Here is a 20,354-nt window from a genome sequence, read left to right as displayed (position 1 = left end):
GTCCTTTACGTTCCACGAGCGACACAAAACACATCGTACACACGGTGAGTACGACATTGCGTCATTTCGTTTCCTTCGGAGAGGAAAAACGACATATAATTTTATATGATCGCATTTAGACCACGAATTGTTTCTCGCCGAGATACTAGGCAGTAGCATGAACAGCTTAATCATAGTTTCTTCGTCGGTTCGATGCATATTCAATTACCTGAGTCATCGAACTGTTTTTGCAGAGCCGCGTTTCGTATACTCCACATTTTGCAACACATATTTTTAATCATCGCTAGACTTGCCGACAAAAATTAATCGTTGTGTATAGGATAGCGAGCGAGCGTAGAGGCAGGGAAGCTTCTTTTACATCAGTTTCAACGTACTTTTGTCATTAAACTGTAATCCATAAGAATCAACAGGATCCGTAATTGTAGCGCGAAATAAAAATTCCTATGTCATTCTATATCCGTAGGTAAATTCAAGAAGGAATGTATTTCTCGAATCTTACAGACATATAACGGAAACGAAACTCTTCGATTAGTTGAATTTACGAACGAGCATTTTCCCCTGTACACATCCGTCGCCGTATGTACACGCAATAAATAAATATTTATGTTGCTCGTCGGCCGCCACTGGAGAACAAAGGAGGCAAGAGGGAAATGGTGAATATAGAAGGGGTGAGAGGAAAACAGAGTGTACGAAGAGAAAGGGAAAGGAACAGGAAGGACGGGATAAAGGTAAAAGCGTGGGCGGAAGCGTAGAAGGTGGAAAGGAAGGAAGCAGAAACAGAGGGGAAGGGAAACGGGACGAGAAAGACGGAAAACAAACGACGAGAGGGCGGGAAAGCGGGTGGCGAAAGAGAAGAGGACGAACCAAAGAAGAAAGGAAATAAAGGGACGAGAAACGAAAGGTGGGGAAGGAAGGGAAGCCCCATTATCTACTACGCGTGGCTGGAAAGTTGGCTAGCAGGATGACACGCGGGGCTAAGAGACGTATTTTGCTGGCTCTTCGTTCGACTTGTAAATGTGAACATTTCGCCCTCTAACGAAAATATGTGTGCCTTATTTTTGAGACTGTGTCAGGAAAGCTGCTGCTATTACGCTATAAAGCGATCCGACCTGAAATCCTAGCCAACTTTCCAGCCACGAATGGTATACGTGCGTACGTACTTGTTGGGAACGATGTATGGTTGTTCTCGATATTATACTTGGCTATAGACAAGGCAGGGAAATGTTTCGAGTTCGATGGAAACTCCATAGATTGATTCTAACAATAATATTTAATCGATGAACGCTTGGACGAATCGTGCAATTTGAGTTTACCATTGCAGTAGCGCTGGTCGTTAAACAAACTATTTCAACTTCGTACGATACATCATATCCGTGGATTATGTAAGAAAATAAGACGCAGTTACTTTCGATCGTTAGTTTGCTATTAATTCGTACGCGTTAATTCGCGTACTTATCGTTGGTAAGCTTTAGGCATCGGTTAATACGAAGCGAACTAGTGCTCACGTACTCGTTGCGTATGCGTCACGTCGTACATCTGAGAAAAAGTCTCGATGGGACGATGTTTGGAAATTCACGAGGTAGCCAAAGTCGAGATAAAATTCATGAATTCTGATCTTCGGCTCGATACATCGACGTACGAGCGACAGTGCTAGCGGAGCGCCGTAAAAAAAATGTTACGGCTTCGACCGACAACTTGACGATATTCTGTGGAACGGCGATATCCATTTCGCTAGTGTTGGCAAAAATAACGATGGGAAAGGAATTTTTCGCTTTCCAAAGTGGCCGAGAACCGGCTGTCAGCGTAGACGACGGAATACGATGAAAAAGAATCGCGATAACAAAGAGGCGCGGGTCAATCTGCATGCCCGGGGCAACAGTTTTCATCGGTGGGAAGCAATTAGAAAAGTCCTCGAATAAATCCGAGCTTTTAAAACGCGTCTCGTTCGCGGTCGTGTTTCCTCGTCGTGAAAAAAACGATGGAAATGGCCGTGGATGGGGCCAAAGAGACGATCTCGGGCAATCGGACAGCTTGGACTTTAGTATCGGAAGTCAACGAACAGAAAGAAACGCGCCTCGTTGTGTTTAACCCTCTTTAGACTCGAACTCTCGAAATACTATCGTTGCGTATACCGTCGCTCTAATTGCATGTCATTTCAACTGGAAAGGAATTTGCAAGCTTAAAACTTTAAAACCCACGATATTTCGTAATGAATACATTTTGCCGATACGTTTTTATCAACTTGGAAGCTATCAAGAAACAATTTGTCAAGCAGTAAACTGCTCTGTTTCGATAATCCATCCTCGCTCATATATTTGAAAATACACTCTCTATAAAACAAGAAGAAAATAGATGCGATTTATTATATTCTTTCTGAAATAATATCGATATCGATACCAAGTACCGCAAATCGAATGCTTTTCGCTATTTTTCGCTATATTTGTCTTCCTATGGTTCCTTTCGTAAATTTGTTATTCCGTTCGAATCGGTTCAGGTAAATGTGACGAGTAGGTAGGTGTCCTGATACTTACGGGTATACACGCAGCAATGCGAATACCTTTGTTCGCGTGTTTCGTCAAACCACCTGAAGTCTGTCTACCTATTCAGTTTGCGCTAAATCAGCAAAAGAATCGCGTTTTAGTCGCGGTACCACTTGACTCGAGGTGTTGGTAATCAACGACGAAGCGAATCGCGTGACACAGCTAACCCGAGATTACTTTAACCGCGTTGAACGTACGAATTAGTCGAACGTTTGAGAGGGCTGCTTTCTCGCGAACGAGTGGAAACGATTCGATTGTAGTTGTTTTGAATTGCAGATGGTAGTGGTACAGCAGGCGCTGGAATTCGGTTGGTAGTGGCGCGTCCCGACTGTGGAGACCACCTGGTGAGAGGAGCAAGAGAAAACCCGGGATAGCCGGGTGAAGCGAGAAAGAAAAGGAGGCGGAGGTGGTGGCGGAGGAGGAGGAGGATAGTGGAACAACAAGCGGAGGGGACTGACAGTGACCAAACGGAAGAAAGTAGGCAGCGGGAAGGGGAAGGGAAAAGGAGAAGAAAAAGATAGAAGGCTCGGTCTCGTGGAAGGACATCGTCCACGGATCTTCCGGTAATTCAGGATATCGAAACTTGAAGCTGCGAAGGTCGCTGATGTCCGCTACGAGCCCTGCCCCTACCCCTGCCAGCTCAGCGTCATCCTCAGCTCAGAGCGGAGGAAGAAGGTCTTCGCTGCCATCGACGCGGAGGAAAATCCCATCGCTCGTTAGCCTAGGCCTTGATCGAAGAAGAAGGGAGATCTTTTACCAGTGTTTCGACGACCACCACGCGTTCTCTCGACCGAAACTTCAGTATCGCTGCTGCTGTATCGCCGATCAGCACGACCACCCCTCTGAATGTCTTCGCACATCCAAAAGTCGTGCGTGGTGAGGACACAGGTCCATTTTCGGTCCTTCTTTCGCAGAAAAAAGAGAGAACGAAAGAGAGAGAAAGAGGGTTCGTCTCACGACAAACCAGCCTACACTGTCCTAGCTTCGTTTTCTTTTCATTTTCATCAATGGTTCGTACCATCCCTCGAACCTTTGTCTTTCGTATCGTTTACTCGACCTCTATTCGTATTAACACTAGAACTACCGATAGTTAACACGGAGCTATTTCTATCAAAACCAGTAAAAATGACTGGTCTTTAAAAAATACGTGATAATAGAATATTTTTATATTTATTGATTTATTACTTTCTTACAAAAGCAATTGCATGTTATGTAGTACATTTTTTGTATTATTAATCCATCCGCGACCATCATCCCTAAACGAGGGTCGGGTACATTTATAAAAAAGAAAAGAAAAAAAAAATTGTAGAACCAGTCATTTTGACTGGTGTGGTATTTCTGGTGTTAGCATTTAGCGATCGATCCGGAATTTTCTTGATATCCGATATCATCATATCGAATGATACGCGGTAAAAATTTGAAAAACGTATGGCAAGTTGTACAAAACGAGGAAACTGGTTAATTGGGGTTCGATGAACAGGTTGCAGGACCCTTTTACACTTTGACAAATACCAGCCATTTTGACTGGTGTTGGTATAAGTAGCCTTGATACATAATTATTTTAAGTTTGAATACATAAAAAACAAAATAAAATTCATTACGTTATTCTTTTATCGTTATCGTTGCGAAAGTCATTGCATCAAAGCGGGAAAAAATATAACGTGAAGTTGGAATTTTAAAATAAAATTGTAAAACCAGTCAATTTGACTGGTGTAGTAGTTCTAATGTTAAATTCTATCGCGTTGATCAATTACCGTGCAACAACGTTGATCTCGTGAGAACAATGTAACACGCGTAGCTAGGATAGTTGGCGTAGATTAGGAACGGAATGTATCTATCAAACGTTCGATCGAATAGCCGCTTGTCCGACCAGATTTATCAAAGCACGGGCAATTAGACTGGATCTGCTGTTCGTTTAATTTTAAAGGCGCTTACGCTCTCGTTGCGCTATACCCGTAGTTGATCTCTTATACCTAGGTTTTCCAGAGCTGTGGATTTACCGGAAGTACCTAAGTCTCGAGTTCAATGTCCAACGACGTGTAAAGTGGTAGAAGAGCGTAAAATGTACGACAATAATATTTGATAGCGATATCCTTTGTGTTTTACCAAAGTTTTACGATTTCGAAACACTTGCATTACGTCGATGTATCTTTTTAAACGCGATAGAAACAATTGCCACGACTTTTCCTTGTTATTCAACGTGTTTCGTTCGTCGAATAATCGATGAAATAAGAAGAAGCGAGAAAACGGTGACAAGGACTCGAATAAACAGTCGAATCGAGAAACGCGGCGACGAAGCTGCATGTTCGCTGGAATTCGATTTGATACGAGGAGGAAGTTGATAGAATTTCGCGAAAGTCTGACGGGCTATATAAAATCACGTTATTGAAAAGCTGCGATGTAAAAGTTAATATCGGAAATACTTCGCCTGCTACTATATCCGAGCCTCGTTTTTCGTTCTGCCAGTTTCCGTTACAGGGTCACGGCTATACGTTGTTACACCGTAAGACAGAAACTAGAAAACTGCAACGATCGAAACAGTAGGAATTAATCGGCCATCGATTCCTTTTCCACTTTGTGAACAGAGAAAAGCTACAGTTTCCCTTTCCAATCGCGCATTAGAACCCATTAAGGACCGAAGTAACAGCGAAGCAATACGTGAACGTAATATGATTGCGAGATGTAAAGTAATTCGAAATATCTTTTGTATCGAGGTATAAAAAGACGTACCGATATAGTTACGTACCTTATTGGAAAACATTACGCGAATCAGAAACGCAGGAGTGATTTTCAAGATTTATAAAAAGTACGTACAAGTGGCTTAATTCTTTTTTTACATTTCGCGTAAGATTGTAAGAGACGTAGATGGAAAATGAAACAGCGACGAAAGAAACGTTCAACGTATCCTTGGACTTTGCTTTCACGATCACAGTGCTAAAAGGTAAAATCCGGTAATACGAAATAACTGAAGAAGAAATTGTAAATGAAATGTATGTTACGTTAACGCTGAGATTTGTCCTTAATGGGTAAAAAGGAGGATTGAGAAAAGAGAGCAAGATTTTCGCAACAGATACGCGCGATCTTACGAAACGAACGAATTTTCCAATTTGCCTGGGGAAACGCGAGTAGGAAAATTTTATCGGTGAGAGGTGTAAAATTGGGGGTGAGTTACCGTAGAACGAGAACTGGAATAAGTAAAGAAACGAATCGGGGATGAAACGAGGGGTATCTGCATCGCGGAGTTGCTCGTGAACGGGGCACAGAAGTTGCAAATGGGGAAAGTTACGCGAAAGTAAGATCAGGAAGTTGCCCGTAAGAACCGATGGTTGAGCTCGCAAGGTATGCCTTCGAAATTAACTCCTTTCCAATTGGAAGTTTTCCTCCCGGGTTCGAGGAATTTTTCCAGCGACTTCTTTTATCTGCGAAAATTCTGTCGGTTGTTTGCTTGATACCGTTAATGCTTTTCCTTTTTATCAAAGCTTTTCCTCCTTTTCCCGTTTGCTTTTAGAATGTAATTGATTTTGCAAAGAAATAAAAACATCTCTAGCCAAGGTCGCTTGAAAAGTTACCTTGTATTTTAGCGTTGCAGATTTAAATACCGAATTAAATGGCTGAACAGTTGACGCTTTATTTTAATCAGGTAATTTTTGTTCTTATTATGCTTTCTCTTTCTTATTATTTTCTTATTATCTTTTTTATGCTAATGCTTCGCGGCAACCATAGGATACGTAGTTAAGGAAGAATCTGTGAGAAAGTAAAAACTGTGCACATTTTCTACCAGTATCTTGTAAGCGTTTCCATGAAATAGTAAATTTTCATTCAAACGGAGATTCGATCTTCTATACTGTCGAGTCTCCGATATTTATTGCGCATTGAAATCATCCGTTCGACCTATATACAAAAATCGTTTCTCATGCATCTACGAAAATACTTTTTTTCATTCGTTTGTTAACGAACAAAATTGAATTGTAACGAACGCGCTCGTAACTGAAAGCGTCAATTTTTCCTGCTTTCTTTTCCTCCGTTAGAACTATGGATGGCCCTTTAACGCGTAACTCATTTCGCCTTCAATTTCTTAAATCGCTTTTGTATTTGATTTCGTTCGGTAGCATTATTAGTCGTGTAGACACGAGCGTTGGTTCGGCACTTCGCGATCGTTGGCCTCTGGATCAATCAAAAAGAGGATTTCATCGGCCAGTTTTCAGATACAGCGGGAAATTCATTCCGGTTGCCCAATATTTGCGGTTTAATAGGAGGATATCGTTTCCGTCTTGTTTTCGCACGTGGTTCTCGGCCACTGGTCTTGCTACCTGCTGAAAACTACAACCCTGCCGTTTTTCCAGCGATTAAATACCTTCCTCGGTAATTAATAATTATACGCTGGATTATCAGTCGGCCGTTCTTCAACGTCCTATGCTTAAACTTTTAGAATCGTAACGGAAATCTAACAAATGTGAAGTTATTTAACGCATTGGTTTTGCATCGGTTCGATCGTTTAAGGAACGCTGTCGCAACTGTTGAATTCTACATCTTTTCGTCATTTTAGTATCTCGGTATTTCTCGGCGAGATAACTTTGACAGACAAATAGAACAGTGGACAAAACGTGTTGAAGCAAACATTATTAAAGCGAAGGCATTTCTGATGAACAGAAGTATGCAACGCGTTATACGATGCAATGTGTTAAACAACGGAACATTTTCGTCGGGAAAATTGGACATTCTGACGGCGAATTCTTGGATCAGAGAAAGACGCGATTTCGAATCCTCGAAAATGACGAGCTCGGTTAAAGTTAACGAATTATCATCGCGAAACTTTGCAGTTAAATATTTCGCTAGTCCTTTGTAACTAACATTAGCCAAAGGAAAACTTTCTTTCTTCTAGGTAATGATAAATAGTAGTAATCAATTTATAATTGTGAAATACGATATAAAATTACAATTATTAAATATATAAATCGCATAATAGTAAATAATTTTGTTGGACGAAAACGAAAACCTCGCTGTCTATCCGTTCCTGAAAACGATGTATCGTGCGTTCTCTATCTTACATCTTCCTTTACCCCTTTTTCCTTTTCAATCTCCCGTCGAAAATACCCAGCAGTTCGATTTTCAAATTGGAAATACGATGTTCTATATTTTCATCGCGATGATATCGTTTTAGGTGGCGCGGATAATCAGTTGTCGAAAACGATCGGTTAGAAGTAGACGTACAAATTGCACGATGCAGAGACAAACGATTAAGACTCGGACAGCGGTTCAAAGAGTCGATTAGTCGAACCATTTCCCCTCTTTCTTCTGGAAAAGTCTATGAACGGGAGGTTTTACTTGCGTTTAATCGATGGCTGATTTACCGGGTTGCAGGGGCTTGAAGCGACATTGAGTGACAGCAAAAAGAAGTACGGCGACAAGGTGAATGCACTTCTGTCCGCCTGGGAGCATGTCACCAATTTCATTCCTGGGGCAACGCCAGAGGCCACCCAGTCTCTCATAGAATGGGCTCACAAGTGAGTATTTCCACCACCGATAAAACTGTGTTTCCCTTTTTCATCATCGAAATCCAAGGGTTTCTAATGATCTTTACCTGTGCTCGTGTTCCTCTAAGAGGTCAAAGATCTGGCCTTCCACCTCGTTAATTTCTCTTCGATGAATTTCACTCTTTGTTAAACGCGGCTTAATTGGTCGTATCACGCGTTTATCGTTGTAGGCACACGTTGAAATTGGTACTGCGCGGGGAGTGGCCGAAGTTGTCACCCGCGACGAAGACGCACCTCAGTGTAACGTTACAGAGGTGCGCGTCACACCTGGTGCAACACCCCGCTGCACCCAGGTGCACTGCCCTGATAGCTCTGGTGCACAATCCATGGACTCATCCCGCTCTCGACAGCATACTTAACGGCCAACCGGATTCCGAACATGAAGAGGGTAGGTCGCGCACCTACTTCCTTTCTTCTTTCTCTTTACGCAACGTGGATTTTATATTCGTCGTTGTACAAGTCACACAAGGTGTAACCAAGAAGATCTTACGGCCTGGAATAATAAATAAGACGAGGATCACATATAATGATACAATAAAATTGCGTTAGTGTTATTCTTTTTTTTTTTTTTTTTGGGAAAATCGAGTTTGAAAATTGAAGCTTATAATACGAACGATCTTTATCCGTGTTTGTATATTTTTAGAAAAACGAAAGAATACCCTGGCGTTTTTAATTCCTATGTCAAGAACACGCTCAGACTATATCTTGTTCAAATTACGTGGCGTTGAACAAATTTCATCCTATTGGTTTTAAGTGATTGCGGATTTTGTCATTAAGTGGTATTGAGTTGCCAATCGAATACATTTTCGACCGAGTTTGTTTTGTAGGATAGCATCCTGTCGATCGTGTGTAGCCATGCGTAGCCGGTAACTAGGCAAATTCAAAGTTGATTTTCGCGAAAACGAAACGTCTGACGCAATTCGGTTATCGTTGATATTCGCCTTACGTTGAGTCATAGAATCTTGGCAATGTCAGTTGCACCGCGAATATAGACTCGTGACGTTGATGCAAAGTTCGCCCGTAACTTATGAAAGATGTAACAACGATCTAACGATAGATTATCCTCGATTTACAGAGTTCTGCTGTTCGGAGAAAGGTGAATTACTGACAATGAGGCTGAAAATACTTTGCGAGGACCGCTGCGAGGACATAGCGGTAAAACTCGCCGCTGCTTGCGTACGTTCTCTGCGACGGAGCGATCGGTTGCGCTCACTCTCGGATTCTCATCACGTTCATTACATGATCGACGTCTATATCGTCCTCTTGTATAAATTGAAACGCACGCAAGATATATTCGCTCAAGTGAGTATCGTTTGGGAGGAAAGGTGGACCCTTGGTTCGTTTTCGTGATTACACGAATGCATGTTTGGTTGCGTCGAGAACAGGCACAAAATATTTTGGATCCCGAACTGTGCCGCACGTACTTAGATTAATTTTCCGATGTTACAAAAGCGTGCATGGGGTGGTAAGGAAAGGCTTTCTTTTCAGCTAAAATTAATGGACCTCAGCGACGGATTGGAATTGGTCCAACGTCTCAGTGGTGAAAGACCGACGAAGTATGGAACTGCACGCGTTTGGAGAAATTCGATAAAAGCTGCCGAATTGGTTGCACAATATCTCGTTACAGCTGGTATGGTACGCCCTGTGCCGGAAACGGGTGCAAACATTTTGGAACAAATTCTAAACTCCTGGGCATTGTTGCATTCGAAATTAAAAGACGTAGTACCTACATTGCCGGGGATGATAAGGAAATTAATCGAACCCGCTGAGAGTGCTCAGCACATTTATATCTTTTGCGCGGTACTTGTTAAGCATGTGAGTATATCTAGGTTCTTGTTATCGTTGCGATTTCATTCTCCAAATTATTTAATTCCGACAATGCTCGAGAAACAATTGAAAACCCTTTTCGTTTGTTTTTCTTTTAATTACAGTTTGGCGATAGCATAAAGCCCGTGGTAATCGAATTGTATATCAGGGCGTTGACCACGGATATGAACGAATTGGAGAGTCAAAAAGCAAAATCCGATACGGAGAAGGTTCGCGAGACTGCGAAGCGTTTGAGCACGCAATTCCTCAAGTTAGCCGACGTCGTTGGTAGCAATATCGGTATTGCCCGAGAGTGCGTGTTGACAGCGTTTTCTCTGCATCCTACCAGGGCTTGTTACGATAGGATCAAGGAAATCGCTGTTGCGTGCGGAAAAACGAAAGAGGATGGAACCTCCGGTGATAACGTCGCCAGTAGCGAGAAACTAAACCACATCCTTGAGAATAATCATTCTAACATAGGATTAAAAAAGATCGATAGCAATACCGGAGAAAAGAACGGAACAAAAGTGGCGAATACGGATTCGTCATCGTCTTTATGCAACTCTTCGTTATTTCCAGTGTCGCCGTCGTTGTCCAGTTCGATCGCGGGTATAACAACACCAACGAAAAAGAATATCGACTTCCAAAATGGACAAGTAACCAAGAACTTTGAGCGAACGGATCAACTATTAAAGAGCCTTTTAACTCTGAAAAAGGGAGATACGGCGAACTCGGCAAGCGACAGGTGTCCTTTGCATCCAAAGAGGGATTCGTTATCCAATGGTCCACTCGGAGAGCTTTGCTTCAATTGCGGAGAGTTTATGGGGAACGATATCTCGAGAAGCAAGACTCCAGAATCGAACAATACGAACTCTAGAAACGTGGAAAGAACGCTCGATGCTTTAATTCTGATCAAAGGCGACGCTGTCACGGGTTCTGCGAATTACGACGAAAAATCCGTGCCAAATCAAGTGCTAGACGCGGAAAAACTCGGTCTGTCACCACAGCTTTGCGACGACTTGGCCGTGGTTTTGAGCAGTCCTCGTTACCACATGCTTAGCTGGGTTTTGGATTGGAAGGAGCTGAAAAGTCTGTGCGAGAGATACTTGGAGAATGCCGAGGAAATGAGAAATACCAACAAGGAGTTGAAATACCTCAATATCGATTATTCGCAGTTTAAAGATTGGCCCTCGGAAGATGATACCAAGGATATCTTTTTTGGAATTGAAAAGGGATACGAACAATGGGTGGATTTACCTTCGGATGGCTCGGAACAGTTTGGTAGCTTCCAGCCTGCTGGTAACTTCAAGAGGTCGTCGACGAGAAGAAGCCTCGATGACGCTACCACTACCGATTCGGATAGCGGAAGTGTATTACAAGTGAGGAGAACAGGGAGACAGAGAAAAATTCATAGATTAGAATCTTCCGAAAGCGACTATGACAGCACGGAACGTAAACCGAAACATTTTAGGAATAGGATCAGTTCGATCTCTGATACCGATAGTAATACGCAAGACAGCCAAACAGACAGCTTTGGCAGCGATGGATGCCGATTGGAGGTAAAGAAAAAGTCGAATAAATCGTCCAATAAGGAGTCGAATAAGAAACGTTCAAAAGCTTCAAAATTAACTGTTGATTCTGTCTCGCATTTTCATATGCTTGTTAATGAAAACGTTCGACATACAAACACGAACGAAGACGCGAGCGGTTCCGACGTAAGTGGCAACGATATTATAACTTTATTTTCTGCCGATATGGATGAAAGCAAACGTGAAACAATAAAAGGTTCGACATACACAGCAACCGCGCCATTAATACTTACAGAGAGAAGGAGCGACCCAGCGGTACTTAAATCTTTGAGGATGTTCAGGCCGCAAAATTCGAAGAAATCTGCAAGGATTTCTCAGATACTGCACAAGAATCTTCTAAATAAGAATAAAGACAATAATAACTTAGAGAATAATACAAACAGTATAACGAAATTTGCTCCGATGCTCAGCACGCTCAACCTGAACCCGAAGATTGTATTAACCAGAGCGGACGAGATCGACAACAGATTGATACGATCGAAAAAGCAGCAACGATTGAGTAGCGGCGATATTACGAGCGAACTGATGAACATTCAGAAGAATATGCCGTTCTCTCCGAACAAAAACGCATTATCCCCGTATCAGAAACAAAAAGGAAATGGAGCAGCCATCACTGGTAAAACGGACTTATCCTCTGCCGGTGGACGGGACTTAAATTCTAAATCGAATTTGGGCAAAAGAAAGTTTGATATTCTTGCGAAGGTTGTCAGGGATTCGGATATCTTGGCAAAAAATGTACCGGGTCTAAATTCATTGGATATGATGGTACCGCCAAGAATGCGACCCACCGTAAACGTCGTACAACTTTCAAGAAACATTCCACAGAGTCCGAATTCGGGCTCTATCAACAGCGGAAATACTCCCCCGCGGCCAAATAGAACTCCGAGCGTGGCTGGAAATATTCAATTACCCGGTACACCCTCTTCCGGGGGGCACGATAGTGGCGTTGGCATGAGTCCGGCTGGTCAAACCCCTCCTCCGAGATCGTCGATTCTTCCCGATGTCGGCGAAGAAACGAATCAATTACCCGATAGTTCACCAACCTCTTCTACGACCACGAACGTTTCCGGTCAACTCGAGCCTGACTCGAGTCCTAGAACAGTGCCAATTCGGCGAAATCAACAGAGTCAGTCGCCCAAGAAATCTCCATCTCCTTGTTCCACGGTCACAACTACCACGACGACGAGCACGGTAGTCGCCTCGACGACCATCGCATCGGAGCAGCTACAAATCGTTTGTAAACCAGACGGTACATACCAGTTGGCCTCTGTAAATCCGAACGTAGTGTCTAATCAGAGGAATGTCCTCAATTTGCAGAACATCGACGATGGAAACGTTGGTAATTTTTCGCGGCAAAACCAAAGAGCCGAAAACGCAAACGCGAACAGGAGTACGTACGAGAGATTAACGTCTGCGAAAGTGACGGCGCAGTCTGGACAAAACACCGGTTTGCCCAAATTTCAGCAAGCTTTCGGCAAAACTATATATACGCTTTCCACGGACACGTCAACGGGCGGCGTAACCGGCGCCTCATCGGAAACGCACGTACAGACGGCGTCCCCGCAGAAAACGGCAAACCTATCGAAAGCAGTACAAACATCCGTACCTAATGCACAACAAACGAACGTGTCTACAGGTATAAACGTACAGTCCATTACAAACATTCCAAACACGTTACAATTATCCACTAGCAGGCAAATCTTGAATATCGTCCAAAGCTCTGGAAATAACGCGAACGTAGCGTCTAGTCCGAATACGAATCAAACGTTGACGCAGCTAGTACAAAGCGTTCAGAATGCTTCGCCGGGTGTGATATACACGCACAAAATTCCTGTTACTATATCCACCACAAATCCGAGTCAACTGAACATTATACCGACTATATCGCATTCAAATTCGATACCACCTGGAAGAACACCGGTGGTCAAGTTGAACATTATTCGTGCTCCTTTGAGGCAACCAAACATTACCGGAGCTATTCAAGCAGTTTTGACCACGCCAAGATTACAACAGCAGCAGCAGCAACAACAACAGCAGCAGCAGCAACAACAACAACAACAGCAACAACCACCACCACAGCAGCAACAACCAACAGTTAGGACAGACAGTTTGCTTGGTTCTCCTATAGAGGTACCGAATCAAGTCAGCTCAACCACTTTGGAACAATTGAGAGAATTCGAAAGCGTCCTGGAGCAAGTGAAAGAGAGGAGTACGATTCAACCACAGTCTCATCAAACGATATCCACCGCGGCCACTACCACCGTACAAACGCAAACCACTACGCAACAAACGCAAGCTACCAAACCACAGCAAGTTTCTGTGAGCGCTCTCACTCAACAGCTTTTGATGCCGACGCAGCAAACCACCACCAACGATTTTGCGAGCAACGGCAACACAGTAAATTTTCAACAGGACGTTTTCTCTCAGAAAGTTTCTCTAACTTACGTAAATCAAAGCGCAGGTTCCGTTGCCACGAAAACCCCAAATTCGACTCCGGTCGTTGTTGTGACCAGCTACTGTCAACCGGCGGCTTCGCCCGCTCTCAGTGTCACTTCGCAAAGTTCTTCCAGCCCGTGCGTCACCCCGGCTCCGACGCCTGCACCATCCGCTGGAAAAACGCCTCCAACTCCACCTTCGTCGAAAACGGTGAAAAAAACGGCGCCCAAGACGGTGAAAACCAGCGCGACGAACACGTCGAAGGCTTCACCAATACCGAAGCCGCAACAAAAGCCACAGGAAGACGAACAGACCGCTCAAAGAATCTACGCTATATTAGACGAGTATGCGGAGCAATTACGAAATTCTCCTGATTTGAATAATAAACCCGCCCCGAGGAGAAGATCAAATCCACCAACGAATCCAAGTCAATCTTCGAAGAGGAAAAAGTCGAATGCGAGCAAAACGAAACCTGGTGGTCAACAGAGTTCGGAACTCAGCCCGAGTACAGACGATCTCGGAAGAACAATGGGCAGCGAAGATTCTTCGAGCGGCGTTGTTCACGTGCAAGACAGTCCTGCTGGTTTCTCCGCTCCGGAGGAACCGTCCAGTAACGTTGGAAGCGCGACGGACGCAACTGCCGAAATTAGGAACCTGACGAACGATTCGAACGACAGTGTGGAATTAAACGTTAAAAGACGAAATCTGATTTTCGCGGAACCTGGTTCCGGGCAGTCGAGGGCGGTGATCGTTCAGGAAGCTGTGCAGACTGGTTCCGTGAGCGTCAGCGAAGCTCTAGCTTCGGTAACGGGAAAAATGGGAAGCACAGCTGTCTTGGTCCCTGGACCTAATTACATATTACCGATGAACCTAGTGAAAGGTCAACAATTCACGATAGTATCCAGCGGATCGAAGCTTCTTGCAACGGTGCCCGCAACCGTACGAGCTACTGGAAACACCGGTGTATCGAATACTCTCGTGCTTCAATCCTTTCTGAATCAAGCAGGAAAAATAATTTCGCAACCGGGGCAAGTCAAGCAAGTTAAAATACCAACACTGCAGACTTTGTCAGGCAATCAGACTCTGACTACGACGCAAAACGTTCAGGGTGCGTCGGTGGTCATTCCTCATAGTGGAAATCATGCTCAATTTACGAGCGACGTAAGTACAGAGAAAAGTAACATCATCGGTGACTTGACTATGACAAAATCCGACACGGTAGCTGGAGGAGTTACCGTTGAATCCGCGACGAACACGATCGTCGTGAACAAGAGCAATTCTACGATCGGTCTGATACAGCGTAACTTGAACGAGCCGTCAGAAAATCAACCGATATGCGGCGTGATCACCAGCAATCCTAATTTAACTCTTCAAGGCGCCAGACTGTTCAACTCTTCTATACACAAACTGACGACGCCAGGGCTTAAGTCTGACAACGTGGTGTGTATAACACCAACAGCTACGATCGCCCATAGCCCAGAAAAGAAGTCACCGCAAGAAAGTCAAATGCATAACGACAAACCTGTCTCCATTCAAACAAGTGCAACGATTGCTCTCGCTTTTGCCACTCAATCCGATGTTTCCTTGTTGAACGACGCTCAACAACATCAGCAGCAGCAACAACAACAAAAAGATATGAAGGAAATATCGGCGGAAATAATCCCTGGTGCCAAGATCATCTCCCCGAAGACGGTCAAGAGAAAAATCGACGACGCAATGGGTATGTCGGAGAACGTTCCGAAAACCTTGATCACTTCCAACTCTGTCGTTTGTTCGAGCAATGCCACGCCATTACAGAGTAACGAAAAGATTGGTTAGTGTCTTTTTCCAAAATTGGTACGATAATTGGACAAATTTTCTAATCTTTACAAACTTTACCGCTCAAGTGATATTTAAAACGCTTCCGCCAGACATCATATACATGTTTGATGTAAGAATTCCAATGGTATTACAGTATCGTGAAAAGATTCGTCGATTTCTTTGGTAATCTTCTTAAGTATTAGATTGCTACGTAAATTCAACAGGCCAGTGTATCTCTATATCCATTTACAACGTTCATTCATAGTGGCTACGAAAACTATTTGTATACCACTACATTTATAGTTACATTCGTACATTAACCGATCAGATTACTTAACAGACTTAACACTCAATACTTGCGTGTGATTACAAAAATTTGACATCATAAAAATGAAACATAGAATCTAATAAAGAAGCGCTTCATTGGAAAATAATGATACGTATAAATATGGTTTGTAGCCACTGTATGTGATGTTGCGTTATGCCTCTTTTGCATAAATTTATCAATTTATCGTTAAAAATAGAATACGTTGTTGCATTTTTACTGCGTCTAAACGTTACAAAGAGAGTAGAAAAATACGCGTTTAAAAAGAGATTTTGATAGCATGAGATTGGTCGACTGAAACTGATTCCCTGTAAAAGTGTAATGAAGTAACGATGTAAGAAGAGGCATACAGGATTTATACAGTGTAGTGGTAAGTAAGAAGAGCTTAAATAACGTGCCTACGTATCTGTTCGCAGACTCTATGTCCACGATAACGGTTGCGAGTAAACAGTCTGGTGGAATCGACCACGCGACGCAGTTCCTGGTAACTGGTGGACCAAGTAGTTCGGATAGTCAAGAATCTGCTGTTCAGCAGTCTGCCGATGGTATCGAGGTATCGTGCAAGATTGGAAACGGCTTACTATATGGAAATGCGCGATTGCAAGAAGCTTGGGAACCAGAGGGTAAAGTGTCGCCCGATACACCTTGGCGATACGTTCCTACGTCTGCGAATTCATTAAATATCGAACCTTTGAATTCAAGATACTCAGATAATTCAGAGAACGTTCAAAGCGTTCTGCAGATTATCAATAAGGGTCAAGGTATCGAGATGGCGAGTGGACAGATCTATCAAACGAACACGAAAAAGTACTTTATGAATCATACGTTAGAACCATTCCAGCAATACTCGAATAAGAGCAACATGATGAAAACGCCGTTAAATCCTAGATTAGATCGAGAATTGTTACAACAGAAGATGGAGAGGAAAGCAGCCGCAATAGAACGCGAGATGAAGCTACAGAAAAGTTTATCGGAGGAGTGCGAAGACTTGGGCGTGGATGAACCGAGCACCAGTGACTTGTTCCCAGAGGCAGATTTGTTGTTCGATACGAATCATTCGCCATCTTTCGATCATTCTTCTCAGGACGCATCCTGCAGTCAGCCGCTGGGTATGAAATCTTACGGTGGTTCCTACTTTCGTTCGTTAGATTCGTCAAGCGGTAGCAGAGACGCCAGTCCCGTTGCCGATTTTAAGCTGAACGAACGTAGAAAAAGTAGCAGCCAGCGAACCAGATCCGCGAAAGATTCTTTGAAGAAACTGAAAAGAGACAAGATAGACGATCTACATTTAGAAAATCCGTCGAAGCACTTGCGGCTAGCCTTGGATAATTTAAGTCAGGACGAAGCGTCGAATAGTAATTCTGATATTTCGAGATTATCACCGACGAATCTGGGGTCGTTGGAGAACGATTCGTTGAAGGATACGGGCCGGACAAAAATGATGTCTAGAAATGGTTCGAAGGAAGGTTCGCCTAGTAGCGTATCGAGCATTCCATCAAACATGAAATTGGATATCGACTTGGATTCGGAATCGCTACCCCCAAGCATCAATGTAAATAATACCTCGGCAGCAAGCTCGGGGGACGAAAGTTTAACCTTGCTGAGCGGTAACACCGCCGATGTCACGATACCTTCACCACTCTCGCCGATCGCTGGTCCCATGCTGTCGACGCACAAGTATACCTATACCAATAAGAAGCGAATTCCGTCGAAGGTGACGAGAATGGATTACCTTTCTTGGGAGAGTCCAATGTCCGAGAGAATGAGATCGAGCAGCGACGAAGAGGATTCTAGTATAAGCGAATCGATCAGCAGCCAACCAGAAGACAACGCTCTGAGCAACGGACTCGAGGATAGTGTACAAAGTCTGAAATCTCTGTCGAACGAGCGACGCTGCAATTATCTAAAAAAAAAGGATAAGTTACAGGTGAATTCAAGAGTAGTATTGAATCGAGCGGATCATAAAAGTAGTCTGTCTAAGCGTACCAAGATGAACGAGTCGATTCAAGATTCGGTCACGGTTTCCAGTGATAAGACCTCTGAGCCCTCGGACGACGAAGCGAGCAATATCGCTTTGGTCGAGCCGGACTGTCGAGCTAGACGATCGAGTTTACGTGGACACGTTAAAAAGGGATGTGCCTGTTGCAACGGATCGCCGGAAAGACCCAAAAAGAAATCGGTCAAGCCCGAACATTCGAAATTAAAGAAGCGACTGCCCTCGAAACAGACTGGAAAGAAAAGGTAGTCCTAGCGTTCGAACGCTCGACGGAGCATCGCGTGTTCAAACCTAATGGTGTATGCTCATGCCTGGCGACACGTGTCCAGTGACAAAGGAGCTTCCAAATGTACGGGCGTCGTACTCGTACTTCTCGTTACGAGAACGACACAAAACCTATAACTGACAGCCGGAAAGCGCATCGAAGGGAAACCAAGTCGCGTATGTAATTTGCTCGGATTGGATGATGAGATACACAAACTACAAACTTGTACATAATATATTAGCGAATACGGGAGTTGTTAGAGACGAACTTTTATCACACACCGATAATTCGGAGTGCGTCAGTTCTCGATACAGCGTAAACACTAATCCCGTTCCATCTATGAGAGAGCAAAGGAAGGAGATAATAAATAGAAAGAGCGAAAGAGGGAGAGATAACAAGCGAACAGTTTATTAGCGATTCTCGAGGTATAGGGCATCCTCTTACCACTAGATGTTATTATGATAACTAGATGTAAGATGCAAATTATAATGAATGGCAGACTTAAAGTAAATCGTTAAGGATATTAGAGACGCAATCTAGTCAAAAGATAAAGAAATTTGTGGCGGGAAATAGGCGTGCTCGAGAAAGTGAGAATGAGCGAAATAGTGTGAGCGCGAGAAAGAAAAGCATGAATGAAAAAATAGCGGAGGAAAACACGAGTAAGAAGAGAGAGAGTGAGAGAGAGAGAGAGAGAGAAATAAGCGTATCCGACTGTCGATAGATCCCTCGCAGACTAAAGAATTTATAATTAAAAGCCTGAATTTATAACTCTGTCTACTGTATCTATCATGACGATACTATTCCACGTTCTTCTACATGGTGTGGTCAGACTGAATAGACGAATTATTCTATAGATCTCGGTAAATTAATGTAGTAAAACATGCATTTTGAACTTTTTGCCTTTCCGCGTAATGCTTCTCGATAACTTAGAACCTTCACTTTATAATCGAGATGATTCTTGTAAATTGTAGTGTCATACCTTCATGTAAGGGAATAGTAGCGAAATGGTTAAATGGATGAATAATAGTAAAAAAAAAAACCAAATAAAGGTGAACGTATTTAAAAGAAAAGATATCGAGAAGGAGAGATGATAGAGAAAAGAGACGAGAAAATATATGTAACCATGTGTGTCGTACAGGCCGACCATACCTTGTCACGGTGCATGTAAAAAGTACCCAAAACACTGTACATTACGTAGATAATTCATTAAAAGTATAGTATTATATCGCTGCACTTTAGTACAAAATCGCTTCACCTTGTTTCAGAATGACAAGTTTATATCATCTTTCGGTGTGCTGTCGTGACGCGTGAATGCCTGCAACATATTATAAAACTATAAACAAAGATAACACTTGTAAAGGTTGTGTAATTAAGCTACGAAACACTGATTAATTTCCGTACGTTTCTTTCGCGCCTTCCTCATAGTGTGATTGGAGGTTTGTCCGCGTTAAAGGCTAATAAAACTCGTTAATCGAGGTGTTTAATGTATTATCTCTGGCGCAAAAAACTAAGAGTTAAGGATGTTGAAAAGTAATGTTCCTGTGAATAGTCTCCTTTCGTGATACGAACCAAAGTGATTCCGTTTAGAAGCAAAAGATGGAAGAAAATAAACGATAAACAGAAATAACCTTAAAGGAGAAAGAAAAAGATAAAATGAGAGAGAAATGAAGTACGAGATATAAGCGTATTAAATTTATTATCTTTCTTATAATCTCATGTAAATTGTTACATTAGTTGCTTCGATCGTAAGATAAAGTATCTTCTTCGTTTTTCCATTCTGTCAACGATTAGTAAAACTCTACCTCGTGCACGCGTCGATCATTTTTCATAATTCTCATCATGTTTTTAAGCAATTTCTATACACTTCGCCCGCTGTAACTTGAACGATTTTAAATAATATCTTTCACTTTGAATCGCATGAATAAGTGGGTGGAGGTGGAGGTGGAGGTGGAGGTGGGGGTAATATAGACAATCTGTAATTGCTGCTGCGAACATTTAAATTTTTATCGGAAAATAATTTATGTTTAAACAATGTCGTATCATTAGCAATAACAGAACGCGTA

General features: G+C 42.9%; 1 protein-coding gene across 7 annotated transcripts in view; it reads left to right on the top strand.

Moving 5' to 3' along the window:
• Positions 1-19,925, top strand: part of LOC117237679 — a 54,053-nt gene extending 34,128 nt beyond the window's left edge. The window contains exons 1-7 of one of the 7 annotated variants that reach the window (XM_033501923.1): positions 2,971-3,416; positions 7,902-8,044; positions 8,245-8,462; positions 9,150-9,376; positions 9,563-9,889; positions 10,006-15,625; positions 16,447-19,925. In XM_033501923.1, the coding sequence (XP_033357814.1) occupies positions 3,387-3,416; positions 7,902-8,044; positions 8,245-8,462; positions 9,150-9,376; positions 9,563-9,889; positions 10,006-15,625; positions 16,447-18,275 (8,394 nt within the window). In that variant the 5' untranslated portion in view covers positions 2,971-3,386 and the 3' untranslated portion in view covers positions 18,276-19,925. Of the gene's footprint in view, positions 1-2,970; positions 3,429-3,532; positions 3,551-6,132; positions 6,181-7,901; positions 8,045-8,244; positions 8,463-9,149; positions 9,377-9,562; positions 9,890-10,005; positions 15,719-16,446 lie in introns of those variants that run through there. The other 6 variants (XM_033501920.1, XM_033501918.1, XM_033501922.1 and 3 more) reach the window with 6 other exon arrangements.
• Positions 19,926-20,354: the final 429 nt, after the last annotated feature.

This window comes from Bombus vosnesenskii, unplaced genomic scaffold, assembly GCF_011952255.1.
Source record: "Bombus vosnesenskii isolate JDL3184/JDL3185 unplaced genomic scaffold, Bvos_JDL3184-5_v1.1 scf7180000013397, whole genome shotgun sequence".
NCBI classification, from domain to species: Eukaryota; Metazoa; Arthropoda; class Insecta; order Hymenoptera; family Apidae; genus Bombus; species Bombus vosnesenskii.
This window is presented reverse-complemented; position numbering and strand designations above follow the sequence as displayed.